General features: G+C 36.3%; 1 protein-coding gene and 1 long non-coding RNA gene across 4 annotated transcripts in view; both read left to right on the top strand.

Annotated features, from left to right (window-relative positions):
• The window catches only part of LOC118768185 (zinc finger protein 91-like), a 339442-nt gene that overhangs the window by 3403 nt on the left and 320587 nt on the right, over window positions 1–15452 (top strand). Inside the window, exons 2-4 of one of the 2 annotated variants that reach the window (XM_036514153.1) lie at window positions 2532–3035; window positions 3372–3499; window positions 3752–3825. In XM_036514153.1, coding sequence (XP_036370046.1) covers window positions 2532–3035; window positions 3372–3499; window positions 3752–3825 — 706 coding nt within the window. Of the gene's footprint in view, window positions 1–2531; window positions 3036–3371; window positions 3826–15452 lie in introns of both variants that reach the window. The other variant, XM_036514152.1, reaches the window with a different exon arrangement.
• Window positions 6718–8933, top strand: LOC118768232. Of its 2 annotated transcripts, none has more exons than XR_005004060.1 (2): window positions 6718–6763; window positions 8787–8933. It is a non-coding gene; the product is annotated as an uncharacterized LOC118768232 (long non-coding RNA). The 2 variants fall into 2 exon arrangements; XR_005004061.1 differs by lacking the exon at window positions 6718–6763 and adding an exon at window positions 7186–7461.

The raw sequence follows: 15452 nt of genomic DNA, 5'->3' as shown, positions 1-15452 counted from the left end.
GTTGTCTCGGTTTGTATTTTCGACGCCGTTTATAATTGAATTTTTTGAAAAGTCATAATTTTAACATTAATGTACTTGTTATTCTCTTTTAAGTGAACATTTTTTCTGTTTGAAATACACCGAAAAATGTTGACACCGCAGTCAAAAGATCGTAAAAATAGGGATTTTCATAGAAAAAAAGCACCTGTTTGATATAAATAATTTTTGGTGTTAACATGGTCCAATTTGAAGTTTTTCTTCTACGGAAGGAAGAGCAAGCCTTCTTCTATCATACTCTCAATTTTCGTCAACTTGCGCCGCAGGGTCTCGGAGGAGATAGTGTTAGTTAAGGCTACCAAACCTGCCATACACAGACAATTTCAGCTTTATATAGAGAGATTCATTTCTACATAGGCTCACATTATATTTCTTTTTCTATAAAAAAAACACGAGAAGTTCAATGTCAACCCATCGCCTTCTGCAACATTTCAATAGCTTACCTCCCCGTTGCCGCCCCTTTCTGGAATGACCCCATTTACGTACAATATCTCATTGCACCTACATTTATTCGACTGTCAAGCATACGTCGACGGCTGCAATGGAGATTGTATCCATTGACAGCTTTTCAGTGCCCTCAAGAATCACGTACCCCAATTTTCCATGACAGGTTAGGGCCTGGCCAGGAATCCTCCAAACGAACTCACGACATGTCGCTTACTCGAATTAGCCCATCATTTACTCCACAAATGTTACATCATCAATACTGTACTTTCACATGATTTGAAAATACTGTAACATATTTACAAAGTATGCTATTTTAATCCCGAGCAAAGTTGGGTATCTGCTGGGTTTTTTTGCATACGTAAATGACTATGGATGTATGCCTTACACATTATATATATATATACTTGCAGTATAGCCCAGCTTTGCTCGGACTTGTTTTTCTTTTCGACCCTTTAGAATTGGAATTTTGAAAAGGAAAAATTTTACATTATGTAGCTTGTTATTCTCTTTAGTAAACATTTTTCTGGTTGAAATACACCAGAAAATGATGACACAGCAGTTAAAAAATCGTAAAAAATAAGGATTTTCATAGAAAAAGAGCACCTTTTTGATGTAATAATTTTTGGTGTTAACATGGTCCGATTTGAATTTTTCTTCTACGGAAGGAAGAGCAAGTCTTCTTTTATCATACTCTCAATTTTGGTCAACATGCGCCGCAGGTCTCGAAGAAGATAGTGTTAGTTGAAGGCTACCAAACCTGCCATACATCGTAAAAAATAGGGCTTTTCATAGAAAAAAAGCACCTTTTTGATGTAAATAATTTTAGGTGTTAACATGGTCCGATTTCAATTTTTCTTCTACAGAAGGAAGAGCAAGCCTTCTATCATACTCTCAATTTTGGTCAACTTGCACCGCAGGTCTCGGAGAAGATAGTGTTAGTTGAAGGCGTCAGGAAGGGTCACGAAATGACATCACGTCAGGAGGCGACAGGTTAAAAACAGCATCTTCCTTCCGAGGTCAGCGGAAGTTACTGCAAACTGTTAAAATGTATAGAAAGATTGAGAAAATAAGCTCGATTGTCTTAGATATATCAAACATGAATTTTTCTGAAAGGTATGAGGAAGGTAGGTGTAGGGCCGACCTAAACCTTGTGAATGGATTTCGTGTAGACGGAAACTGAAAGAAGCCCTTTGTATATGTGTGTGTGTGTCTGTGTTTGTCTTCCCAACATCGCTTGCCAACCGATGCTGGTGTGTTTATGTCCCCGTAACTTAGCGATTCGGCCAAAGTGAACGATAGAATAAGTACTTGGCTTCCAAACAGTAAGTCCTGGGATCGATTTACTTGACTAAAACCGGTGCTCCAGCATGGCCACAGTCAAATGACTGAAACGAGTAAGGAAATTTGGGGTGTAGCAGGTTGTGTGGGTAACCAATGTTTCAACGCCTCAATGAACTCCGACCCTGTAAACATTGACATTAAATCTCTGACAGTGTTCATGTTGTAATATTACAAATGTTGAATTACTATGTCACTTAACTATCCTCTTTATCTTACTGTTCTTATTCTATTTCAGAATATCACATCATGTTGACATAAAAGGAATTACTCTCGTTCAGATGACCTTTTGATATTTTTATCAACTTTCATCAACTAAAGGAAGACGATATATTTATAAGGAGCATTCATCTATACATCAACCTTTTTATATTGATATAATCTATGACAAACAACAGCAAAATATTGTTTCTTGTCTTCACTGTCTGGAACGTAGAGGAGGTGATTGCTTTACAAGTTTGTGTAACTTTACGAAGGACCTGACAGTTTTCACCTGCTAATTTAGATATTAAGTAAGATCACAGATGAAAGAAACATTGTATTAAGTTCTTCCCAGAAAATAGTGACACAACACAAGCATATTCATACAAAGGAAAACAACAATATCCTTGTGATATATATGACAAATTATTCTCCCATAATGAATAATTTAACTAATCTAAAAACCCTGGTACAAAAGAGAAACCATGTTCCTGTGATGTCTGTGGAAAATCATTCTCTCAAAAAAGTAACTTGACTAGACACAGATGTATTCATACGGGTGAGAAGCCATATCATTGTGATGTCTGTGAAAAATCATTCCCTCGAAGAAGTAACTTGATTAGACACAGATATATTCATACAGGTGAGAAGCCATATCATTGTGATGTCTGTGGAAAATCATTTTCTCGGAGAAGTCACTTGTCTGTTCACAAACATACACATACAGGAGAAAAACCGTGTCATTGCGATACCTGTGGTAAATCATTCTCTTGTAATAGTCAGTTGACTACTCATAGACGTATTCATACTGGTGAAAAACCATATCCCTGCGATTTATGTGATAAATCATTTTCTCAAATTGGTGCTTTAACTAGACACAAACGTGTTCATACAGGTGAGAAGCCATATCATTGTGATATCTGTGGTAAATCATTCACTGCAAACGGTGACTTGGCTAGACACAAGCACGTTCATACTGGAGAAAAACCATATCAGTGTGATATCTGTGGTAAATCATTTTCTGAGTCTGGTACCTTGAAATCACACAAACGTGTTCATACAGGTGAGAAGCCATATCATTGTGATATCTGTTGTAAATCATTCTCTCGAAGTAGTCAATTGACTAGGCACAGACTTACTCATACAGGAGAAAAAACATTTCATTGTAGTATCTGTGGTAAATCATTCTCTAGAAATAGTGAATTGAATTGTCACAAATGTATTCATACAGGGGAAAAAACGTATCGTTGTGATATCTGTGGTAAATCATTTTCTCAAAGTAGTGACTTGCCTAAGCACAAATGTACACATACAGGAGAGGAGCCATATCATTGTGATATTTGTGATAAATCATTCGCTGCAAACAGTGACTTGACTAGACACAAGCACGTTCATACTGGGGAAAAACCATATCATTGTGATATCTGTGGTAAATCTTTCTCTCAAAGTGATGACTTGACTAAGCACAAACCTACACATAAAAGAGATAAAGCATATCTTTGTAATATCTGTGGTAAATCATTCACTGGTAAGAGTGAATTATGTAGACATAAACGTATTCATACTGGGGAAAAACCATATCATTGTGATATCTGTGGTAAATCATTTTCTCAGTCTGGTAACTTGAAATCACACAGACGCGTACATAGAGGAGAGAAACCATATCACCGTGATATTTGTGGTGGGTCATTCTCTGAAAGGAGTGCCTTGACTACACACACGTTCACACATACAGGAGAGAAGCCATTTCATTGTAATATCTGTGATAAATCGTTCACTGGAAATAGTCAATTGACTTGTCACATACTGGGGAAAATCCATACCAATGTGATATCCGTGGTAAATCCTTTTCCAGTTTAACACTCACTCGTCACAAACTTATTCATACTGAGGAAAATCCTTATCATTGTGATATCTGCGGTAAATCGTTTCCCAGAAATAACACTCTCACTTGTCACAAACGTATTCATACAGGTGAAAAGCCATATCAATGTAATATCTGTGGTAGATCATTTTCTGGAAGCAGCGGCTTGATTAAACACAAACGTATTCATACAGGAGAGAAGCCGTATCATTGTAATATCTGTGGCAAATCATTTGCTGAGAGTAGCAATTTAACTTCTCACAAACGTGTTCATACAGGAGAGAGGCCATATCATTGTAATATCTGTGATAAAGCATTCCCAACAAGTAGTTGTTTGACTGATCACAAACGTATTCATACTGGGGAAAAGTTATATCAGTGTGATATTTGTGGTAAATCATTCACTAGAAATAGTCAATTGACTCGTCACAAACGCATTCATACTGGGGAAAATCCATACCAGTGTGACATCTGCGGTAAATCATTTTCCAGAAATAACACTGTCACTCGTCACAAACGTATTCATACTGGGGAAAAACCATATCGTTGTGATATCTGTGGCAAATCATTTTCTTGTAATGGTGACTTGACTGTCCATAAACGTATTCATACAGGAGAGAAGCCATATCATTGTGATTACTGTGGTAAATCATTCCCTCAAAGTAGTTCATTAACACAACACAAACGGATTCATACAAGTGAGAAACCATATCACTGTGATATCGTGGTAAAATCATTCTCTCAAAGTGGAATCTTGTCTAGACACAAACGTACACATACAGGGGAGAAGCCAGATGATTGTGATATCTGGTGAATCATTCTCTAGCAAGAGTAAACAACATATTCAAAATTGGGGAAAATCCATATCACTGTAACATCTGTGGTAAATCATTTGCTGAAAATAATTTTTTAACTACTCACAAGGATATTAATACAGAAGGGAAGCCAGATCCTTGTGATATCTGTGGTGAGTCATTCTCTCAAAAAGGCCTCTTAAGTACACATGTGAGTGTTCATTCACAAGTGTAACCGTATCAATGTTAAAATTTATGACAACAGCACAGCGATTATGAATATTTTGTCTGCTAAAAGACAGGGTTTATTCCTCTTCATGCTTGACATTATCAACTTCGGTTTCTTGGATGTCAACATGAAATTCATGAATCTCAACTTCAATATCATTTATATATCTAAATATATCAACACAGAGATGACTTGATTTCTGAGAAGATTGTGCTGGATTTTTGAGGAATTTGTTATGAGAGAATAAGGAATGGGAATAAGGAAATAAAAGTTTTGAGTGACATTGATTTTGTCTTGTTGTGTTTTCGTCATCATCATCATCATCATTCTCATCATCCTTTAACGTTTTCTATGCAGGATCAGGTGGGAAAGTGTTACAAGAGCTGTCAATCAACCAGAGTACTGCTCCAGATTTGGCTGTATGCCCTTAAGATACATGGTGTGTTTTATAAATATCCCTCTGCAAGTATCATGCTAACATGAACCAGTAGTAGCTCTTTTAGTTTTGAATTTAATTTGATGTGTGTTGTGAACATGATGTCAGTCTAATTACAAAAATAGGTGTACACAAAACTTGTATACAAATCTTCTAGAGGGAAATAAAGAAAAAAAACATGAAACTTTTCACAATTGCCGTTTACACTCCATATGCTACAAAATTGCAAGATAAGATATCCGATGTGAAAATCTTAAAAAAAATGTAATATGTCCAGCATCCAAAGCATCATCATCATCGTTTAGCATCCGCTTTCCATGCTAGCATGGGTTGGACGGTTCAATTTGGGTCTGGAAAGCCTGAAGGCTGCACCAGGCCCAGTCTGATCTGGCAATGTTTCTACGGCTGGATGCCCTTCCTAACGCCAACCACTCCGTGAGTGTAGTGGGTGCTTTTTACATGCCACCGGCATGGGGGGCAAGGCGACGCTGGCAATGGCCATGAATGGATGGTGCTTTTTACGTTCCACCAGCACGAAGCCAGTCGGAGCGGCGGTGGCAACGGCCACGTTCGGATGGTTCTCTTATGTACCACCGGCATGGTATCACAGCTGCAATTACCATTGATGTTGATCGATTTCGATTCTCACTGCCTCAACAGGTCTTCACAAATAGAGTTTTGTGTCTCAAGAAGGAAAGGTATGCATAAGTGGGCTGGCTACATCCCATGTAGAGGCCACGGGTTATGGTCTCACTTGTATACTGATGAGAATTCAGTGTAGATGGTTAGGACATGTTTTCGAAATGGAAATGACTGCATTACAAAAATTCTTCAGTGAGTCCAACAAATAGAGGGATATCATGACAGCCTGGCCTTAGGTATAAGGATAAGCTGAAGCAATAAATAAGCTCTCTAGAGCTTGATTTGACATGTTGGGAAAGTCATTGCCTAGTGTAGGCAAGGGAAGAGAGATGCTAAAACCAAAAAAAATGAGAATTATCTATTATATAAAGCTGAAGTCTGTGTATAGCGGGTAAGGAGAGGGGTTGGCAACAGGAAAGGACCCTAACTGGGACATGATGTCACAGGTTAAGACGGCCTCTTTCTCCAGGGTCTGCGACGGGATGAAGTTGTGTGCTGGAAACGGTCATAGGGTAGAATATACAAGTACACTTTCTTAAAATAATCTGGTGAGAATTTTAAAAGAACTTGAAGATGAAGTTATTGACAGAATGGGACAAAGTAAAAAGAAAAACCGGAACAAATCCAACGAGTCAGTAGCGCTCTCTATTGGAGAATTAAGGAAATACAATTATATCAGGGGAAACAACTTCTGCACCACATCAACCTCGTGGCCAAAAAAGCTAATTAATGTGCTTAATTACCGATCACTGAGTCGCTGTTTATTTGTGAATTCGGTAAGTGGACAAAGATTTACTTTAAGGCTGTAATAGTGTTGATAATACTACTAATAATAAGGTAAATAATAGAATTCTGTGAACCTCTCGATGTTACAGTAATTATTTTTCGAAGCGGGAACCTGACAACAATTAGGAAAATATATTTGTTCGTCTTAATTAATAACTTCCGAACTGAAATGTTGATCTGTTATTTATGAAAACCTATGATCGACTGTTACATGTGATATTTAGTAAATTAGTTTGTAAAAATGAATGTAATGTGGCAAAATTAATTAGTAAAATGAGAAGAAACCGATTGAAGAATACCACATTAATTAACGTTGTCCCGTTGTTAATGAGGCATTGATAAAACGGTAAGTTGAGAAAGATTTACTTTAAGGCTGTAATGATAATAATAATAATGTAAATAATAGAATTATGTGAACCTCTCGATGTTACAGTAATTATTTTTCGAACCGAAAACGTAACAAAATTAGGAAAATATATTTCTTCGACTTAATTAATAACTTTGCACCTGAAATGTTGATTTGTTGTTTATAAAATACTACGACCGTCTGTTACATGTGATAGAACTGAAATTAATTGGTAAAGTGATAATAAAACAGCGTAATTAATTAGTAGAATGTGAGGAGTCCGATTGAAGAATTCCACATTAATATATGTTATCCTGTTGTTTATGAGGCATTGATAAAACGGTAAGTTGATAAAGATTTAATGTAATGTTATATTAATAATAGTAATGATGATGATGATTTCAAAACTGGCCCAGGGTCAGCAATCTTTAATACGAGCGATCAGTCGATTGCATGGATCCCGGTTTTTTCCCCGGAAGAGATGAAAGATAAAGTCGATCTCATCCGTATTTGAACTGAGGACTTTCTGCCGAGGTCGGCTTTGTATTTCATTCCATTCCGTGTAAAGAAAATAATGATGATGATAATAGTGCCCTACACATCATTAGGATCTTTTCACTTTGACCGACAGATTTTAAAAATAATTTCTATGTAACTAAAAATAAATTAATCTTCATATACTGGTAGAATGTGTTTATAAAACATCTTCTCTTGGTTTTCTTGAGAAAATTCTGTAGTTTGAAACATATTTGTTGTTTAATTTCTGCCATTTCGGCAATTTCAACCAATCAATGACGCCTATTGAGGTGAAAACGATCTCTGGCTGCGTTATATGAAAATGTCCCTGTTACATATTATATTCGTTTAAGAAACAGATTGGGTTTATTTACATTTCTGAAGAAAAAAAGATACCCTTCCCCCCCAACCCTAACCCTAAAACAGATTCAAATGCAATAGATCGATACTAGGGTCATAATTATGGGTGGACACTAAAGAGGGAACGGTTTTGTTATCCAGCTCTGTTTACGAGTGACCCCTCAGTTTATGGCCACAGGGTATCTTTTTTCTCATAAAAATCAGGGATATTTTCACATGACGCCGTCGGTAAATGTTACGGCTGAAATCGTTTTCACATCAATAGACGTCTTTGATTGGTTGAAATTGCTGAAATGCAAGAAATTAAACAACAAATATGTTACAAACTACAGAATTTTCTCAAGAATGCCAAGAGAAAAAGATGTTTTATAAGCACATTCTACCAGTATACGAAGTTTAAAATTTTTTAGTTACATAGAAATTATTTTGAAAATCTGCCGGTCAAAGCAAAAAGATCCTAATGATGTGTAGGGCACTGCCCATGGGCTCATCATAGACATCATGAAGACAGGGACCTTCACTGCCGGCTAACTAGCGAGCTGGTCCAGAAAAGGGAATTCCGGTCGGGCTACATGAAGTCTTAAATCAAACATTTTTCTGAATGGTTGTAAAGGTGAAGTGTGTAGTAAACTTGTGTGGGTATACCAATGTTTCAACGCCTCAATGAACTCTGACCCCTGTAAACATTGACATTAAATCTCTGACAGTGTTCATGTTGTAATATTTACAATGTTGAATTACTATGTCACTTAACTATCCTCTTTATCTTACTGTTTCTTTTTCTATTTCAGAATATCACATCATGTTGACATAAAAGGAATTACTTCGTTCAGATGTGCCTTTGATATTTTTATCAACTTTCATCAACTAAAGGAAGACGATATATTTATAAGGAGCATTCATCTATACATCAACGTTTCTATATAAATATAATCTATGACAAACAACAGCGAAATATATTTCTTGTCTTCACTGTCTGGAATGTAGAGGAGGTGATTGCTTTACAAGTTTGGATAACTTTACGAAGGACCTGACAGTTTTCACCTGCTAATTTAGATATTAAGTAAGATCACAGATGAAAGAGACATAGCATTAAATTATTCCCTGAAAATCGTGATGCAAATGGACACAAACATATTCATAGAAAAGAAAAAACAATATTATTGTGATATATATGACAAATTATCCTGTCATAATGAATAATTTAACTGAACCTAAAAACTCTGATACAAGAGAGAAACCATATCGTTGTGATGTCTGTGGTAAATCATTCTCTCGAAAAAGTTACTTGACCATTCACAAACGTATTCATACAGGAGAGAAACCATATCACTGTGATATTTGTGGTAAATCATTCTCTTGTAATAGTGCCTTGACTAAACATAAACGTATTCATACTGGAGAGAAGCCATATCGTTGTGATATCTGTGGTAAATCATTTTCTCATAATAGTGACCTGACTGTCCATAAACGTGTTCATACAGGAGAGAAGCCATATCATTATGACGTCTGTGGTAAATCCTTCATTGAAAGTGATAACTGCAATAAACACAAGCGCCTTCATATTGGGGAAAAACCATATCGTTGTGATATCTGTGGGAAATCATTTTCTTATAATTGTGACTTGACTGTCCATAAACGTATTCATACTGGGGAAAAACCATATCATTGTGATATCTGTGGCAAATCATTTTCATGTAATAGTGACTTGACTAAACATAAACGTATTCATACAGGAGAGAAGCCATATCGTTGTGATATCTGTGGTAAATCATTCTCTCGAAGAAGTCTCTTGACTATCCATAAACGTATTCATACAGGAGAGAAGCCATATCGTTGTGATATCTGTGGCAAATCATTTTCATGTAATAGTGACTTGACTGTCCATAAACGTATTCATACAGGAGAGAAGCCATATCGTTGTGATATCTGTGGTAAATCATTCTCTCGAAGAAGTCTCTTGACTGTCCATAAACGTATTCATACAGGAGAGAAGCCATATCGTTGTGATATCTGTGGCAAATCATTTTCATGTAATAGTGACTTGACTGTCCATAAACGTATTCATACAGGAGAGAAGCCATATCGTTGTGATATCTGTGGTAAATCGGTTTCTGATAATAGCACTTTATCTCGACATAAACGTATTCATACAGGAGAGAAGCCATATAGTTGTGATGTCTGTGGTAAATCATTTGCTGATAATAGCACTTTATCTCGACATAAGTCTATTCATACTGGGGAGAAACCATATCATTGTGATATCTGTGGTAAATCATTCTCTAGAAGAAGTGTCCTAACTAAACACCAGTGCAGGATAGAAACCATATCATTGTGATATATGTGGTAAATCATTCTCATACAATAGTGACTTCACTAATTATAAGCATATACATACTGGGGAAAAACAATATCATTGTGATATCTGTGGTAAATCATTCTCTCAAAAACGCCATTTAAGTACACATGTGAGTATTCACACAAAAGTGCAACCATTCAGTATTAATCTTTATTACAACAATTATGGCTATTTTTTTTCTGCTGAAAGACTGGGCTATTTTTATCTCTTCAAATATGATGTTATCGACTTCATTTTCAATAATGTCAACATCAAATTCATGAATGTCATGTATATATATGGAAGTATATCAACAATGCCTTTGATTTCTGAAGATGATTGCTCTGGATTTTTGAGCAATTTGTTTTGAGAGAATAAAGAAATGGGAATAATGAATAAAAGGTTACACTGAAGTTGATTTTGTCTATGTGTTTTCATCATTGTCTCTGTTATCATCATTATCATTTAGTGAAATTTTTATTTTTTTACTGGCATGCGTGGCACAGTGTGACATGAGCTAGCAAACCATAATGCTGCACTAGGTTCCAATCTGATTTGTTTGTGTTTCTTTGGGTGTATTCTCCTAATGCTAACTTGTTCACAGTTTATGCTGTTTGCTTCAAATATATATGTACGTATGCACACACACACACACACATATATATGTGTGTGTATACATATATATATATATATCATCATCATCCTATGAAAAAAATATATATTTCCATTGATTCCGAGGTGGGGGCATCCGCACCACTTTTTCCAAGCAAAAATAAGGAGTTTGCAGCACATTGTGAGGTCAGGGTACTTGATTCCGTGCAAAAAATCTGAGTCTTTTTGTTTGTCTTTATGAAAATCTTGTGGGTGAAATTATCAAAATTTACCCGAAATTCTTCTGGACTCCAACTTCTCCGAAAAAAATTGTGACAACAAATTTGTATGTAATCGTAATCTAAACCACCTAAAAAGTATTACCATCGTAATCTACCTCATCAGAAATGTAGTCATGGAAATCTACCAAATAATCATCATCATTTAACGTCCACTTTCCATGCTAGCATGGGTTGGACGATTTGACTGAGGTCTGGCAAACCAGACTCCAATCTGATCTGGCAGAGTTTCTACAGCTGGATGCCCTTCCTAATGCCAACCAGCTGTAGAAACTCTGCCAGATCAGATTGGAGTCTGGTTCACCAGACCTCAGTTGAATATACATATATATATATGTACAAATGATAAGAAGACAAACAAAATTGTTTAACACATTGTGGCTGGGCAGTAAAAACAGTTCCTCTGGTACTGAAATTCGTGTGATGGGTGAAAAGTTATTTGACCAGCGACTTCGGAAAATGGGAGAAACTATTAAATAGATAACTTGACACTTGCTCAGGAATTAAACAATGAAGATATTTATGTTTGTGGTGGCGAAGTTGTGTGATTTGAAGTAGAGTAGACTAAATCGCCTCCCACCAAGCAGACCAACTTCGTGGCCTTAGAGTGTGTAGGCAAGGGAAGAGAGATGCAAAAACATAAAAATAATGAGAATTATATATATATATAAAGCTGAAGTCGGTGTATGGCGGGAAAGGAGAGGGGTTGGCGACAGGAAAGGACCCCAAGTGGGACATGACGTCACAGGCTAAAGACGGCGTGTTTCTTCCAGGGTCTGCGACGGGATGAAAACACAAATGAATTGTTGCCCGTAGTGGTCTACTTTGAAAAAAAAAAATGTTTGACTGTCCTTAAGGTTGTTTTGCTTTTTTTCAATGCTTCTAATTGTTTTGTAACAAAAAAAAACGCAATTGTTTTTAAAATAATATACACCGTATATCGTTGAAAAATATTTCCTAAGCTCCAGTAAGGGCTCGCTATTAACTTAGTTTTTGCAATGTTGCGCAAATCAGATCATTTGCATACGCAAGTCGCTGTAGGATCAACTACCTACGACTGGCTAGCGCGGATGCGCGCACCGGGTCCAGTTTACGCAACTAGTACCAACTGCCGTTCAAGCCGAAAAGATCCGTACCTGGTAGAGTTTTAGGTACTACTAGCGAAGACTGGTCCCTGTGCGCGCACACACGCAGTCGCGTGTCCACGCTAGCTAGTGGTAAGTAGTTGATCCTACAACGACTTGCGCGTATGCAAATGAGTTGATTTTACAGAATAAAATAAAAGAACTTTTTAAAGTAAGTAAATAAATTATTTCTTAGAACAATGTATATGATTTTTTTTACACAAATCAAATAAAATGTGTGAGATATATTCTTTTAGTTTTCATATTCTTTAGTTTTTAATCGTGTGTGGTGTGTGTGTATATATACACCGATACAAGTAAATATTATATATGTGTTTATGTGTGATATATTCTTTCACTAGTTTTTAGTTTTTGGACATCATCCATAATAGGGACAGCATTCAGGTATCATCATCATCATCATCATCGTATATATATATATATATGTGTGTGTGTTTTGTTTTGATGTTTTCTTGTTTGTTTATTTACACTAAACGCCCCACCTACCCTCTTGTCCTGATCATTAATTAGACCCATTGGTTGTCTTCAACTCATTTGCAAGTCGTTGTAGGATCGACTACTTACGACTAGCTAGCGCGGACATGCGTGGGCGCACACCGGTTCCAGTCTTCGCTAGTAGTACCGAGTTTTATAGCAGAATATATGAGTACACTTTCTTAAAATAATCTGATCAAAATTTGAAGAAATTGGGATTAAGATAAAAAACTGGAACGAATCGGACCAGTCAGTACAGCCATCTATTGGAGAATTGAAGAAATACAACTTTATAAAGGGAAATAACTTCGACTCCACTTTGCCACCTCCAATTAAATTATTAATTAAGGTGCTTAATTACTGATCGTTGACTCGCTGTTTATGTCTGAATACAGTAAGTTGACAAAAATGTACTTTTAGGCTGTAACGGTGATAATAATGCTAATAATGATAATGTAAAGAATAGATTTATGTAACCCTCTCGATGTTACAGTAGTTATTTTTCGAAGCGGGAACCTGACAACAATTAGGAAAATATAATTTGCTCGTCTTAATTAATAATTAACTGAAATGTTGATCTGTTGTTTAGGAAAACCTATGATCGACTTTTATATGTGATATAAAGTAAATTAATTGGTAAAATGAAAGTAATGTGGCATGATTAATTAGTAAAAGGTGAGGAGAACGGTTGAAGACTACCACATTAATTAATTCTGTTGTGTCTGGGAAGAGTCATCCTCTTTTAGTGCCTTATTATTTAACACTCTCACCGATAAAATTTCCACTTATTTCTTATTTTTGTTTCCCTAAAATTTTCGTTTCGTCTTGCAACCTTTTCAATAGCTCTGTCCGTTATTTACACTGTGTTCCCTTTTGTTTGTTTGTGCAGTCGATAAATTAAGTACCAGTTACGAACTGGGTCGATGTAATCGACTTAATCCGTTTGTCCCCTCTATGTTTAAACCTCTTGTGGGTAGTAAAGAAATAGATATTTCGTGTGCCGTTACGTTCTAGGTTCAAATTCCGCCGAGGTCGACTTTGCCTTTCATCCTTTCGGGGTCGATAAATTAAGTACCAGTTACGAACTGGGTCCATGTAATCGACTTAATACCTAGTCTCTCCTTGTTTGTCCCCTATATGTTTAGCCCCTTTGTGGGTTATAAAGAAACAGATAAAAATTTCAAATTTTGACCCAGGGCCAGCAACCTTTCATGTGAGCGAGAAGTAGATATATAGACCCCAAGGCGGCGAGCTGGCAGAAACGTTACCACGCTGGGCGAAATGCCTAGCGGTATTTTGTCGGCCGCTACGTTCTGAGTTCAAATTACGCCGAGGTTGACTTTGCCTTTCATCCTTTCGGGGTCGATAAATTAAGGACCAGTTACGCACTGGGGTCAATTGTAATCGACTTAATCCGTTTGTCCTTGTTTGTCCCCTCTGTGACAAACGACGATGATGATGATGATAAGCCTTTTTACTTAAGGCATAAGGCCTGTAATTTGGTTGGGAGGTGTAATTCTATTGGGATCTTTTCCTTTTGAATGCCAGATTTCAACACAATTTCTAGTTAACTAAACACTTTAAAACTTCGTATACTGGTAGAATGTGTCAAAATAAAATATTTTTTTCTCTTAGCTTTCTTGAGAAAATTGTAATTTGTTTGTTTAACGTAGTTTAATTTTTCAAATTTTAACCAATCCTTTGCTCTCTTTTGAGCTAAAATCTTTTGCTGCGTCTAAAACTGAGACAACATCCTGTAACTAACCCTAAACCTCCACCCTAACCCTAATTTTTTTTTTCTTAATTGTTAGATTAATTTAATTGTTTATAGAATTATTTTGATTGTTAATTGTTTAAATCACTTTCCATTGCTTTTGGGTTTTTTTACACGTGTGACAATTAAATTAATTTAGGCCTTCAAAAGGAAAAGATCCCATTTAATTACTGCCCAATAAGAGGAAACTTGCCTAATTAATTCTGATAGAATACCTACAAATCCGTCTGGGGTAAGTACTTAAATGTACCCCACCAACTTTGTTTCCTCGTCACTTTCTTAAAAATTGGTATTTTTAAATGAAATCTATAAAAGAAGTACTCCAGCATGGCCACAGTAACTGACACTCTGTGTTTTAGTTTAGCCATTCAACTGAAAAGCCTGCTCATGGAATTAACATGCAAATGGCTGAGTATTCCACAGACATGGGGACCCTTGATATAGTCTTCAGGGAGGCACAGCATGACATGGATGCTGAGAAGACTGGCCCTTTGAATTACAGGTGAAACTCATTTTTGACACCTGAGTGGACTGATGTGAAGTGAAATAAATTGGTTTGGAGACTCATTGCACCACTGTGTATCAAACTCACAACTTTACAATTGTGAGTGAAATACCCTAACCACTAAGCCATGCCACTTCACAGGTGAAACAAGTGAAAGGAGAGAAGAGAAAGAAAACAGATAAATAATTAGAGAAATGTGGAAGCGATTCATCTATATACAGAATGTTGTAAAAGTTTCAATGCCTCAATGGATTCTGACCCATGCAAACGTAGATATTAAATGGATGACAATTGATGTCGTAAAATTGAATTACTCTGTTGTTTAACTATC

Source organism: Octopus sinensis, linkage group LG27, assembly GCF_006345805.1.
Source record: "Octopus sinensis linkage group LG27, ASM634580v1, whole genome shotgun sequence".
Lineage (NCBI taxonomy): Eukaryota > Metazoa > Mollusca > Cephalopoda > Octopoda > Octopodidae > Octopus > Octopus sinensis.
Note: the sequence above shows the minus strand (reverse complement) of the source record. Positions and strands in the feature narration are given on the sequence as shown.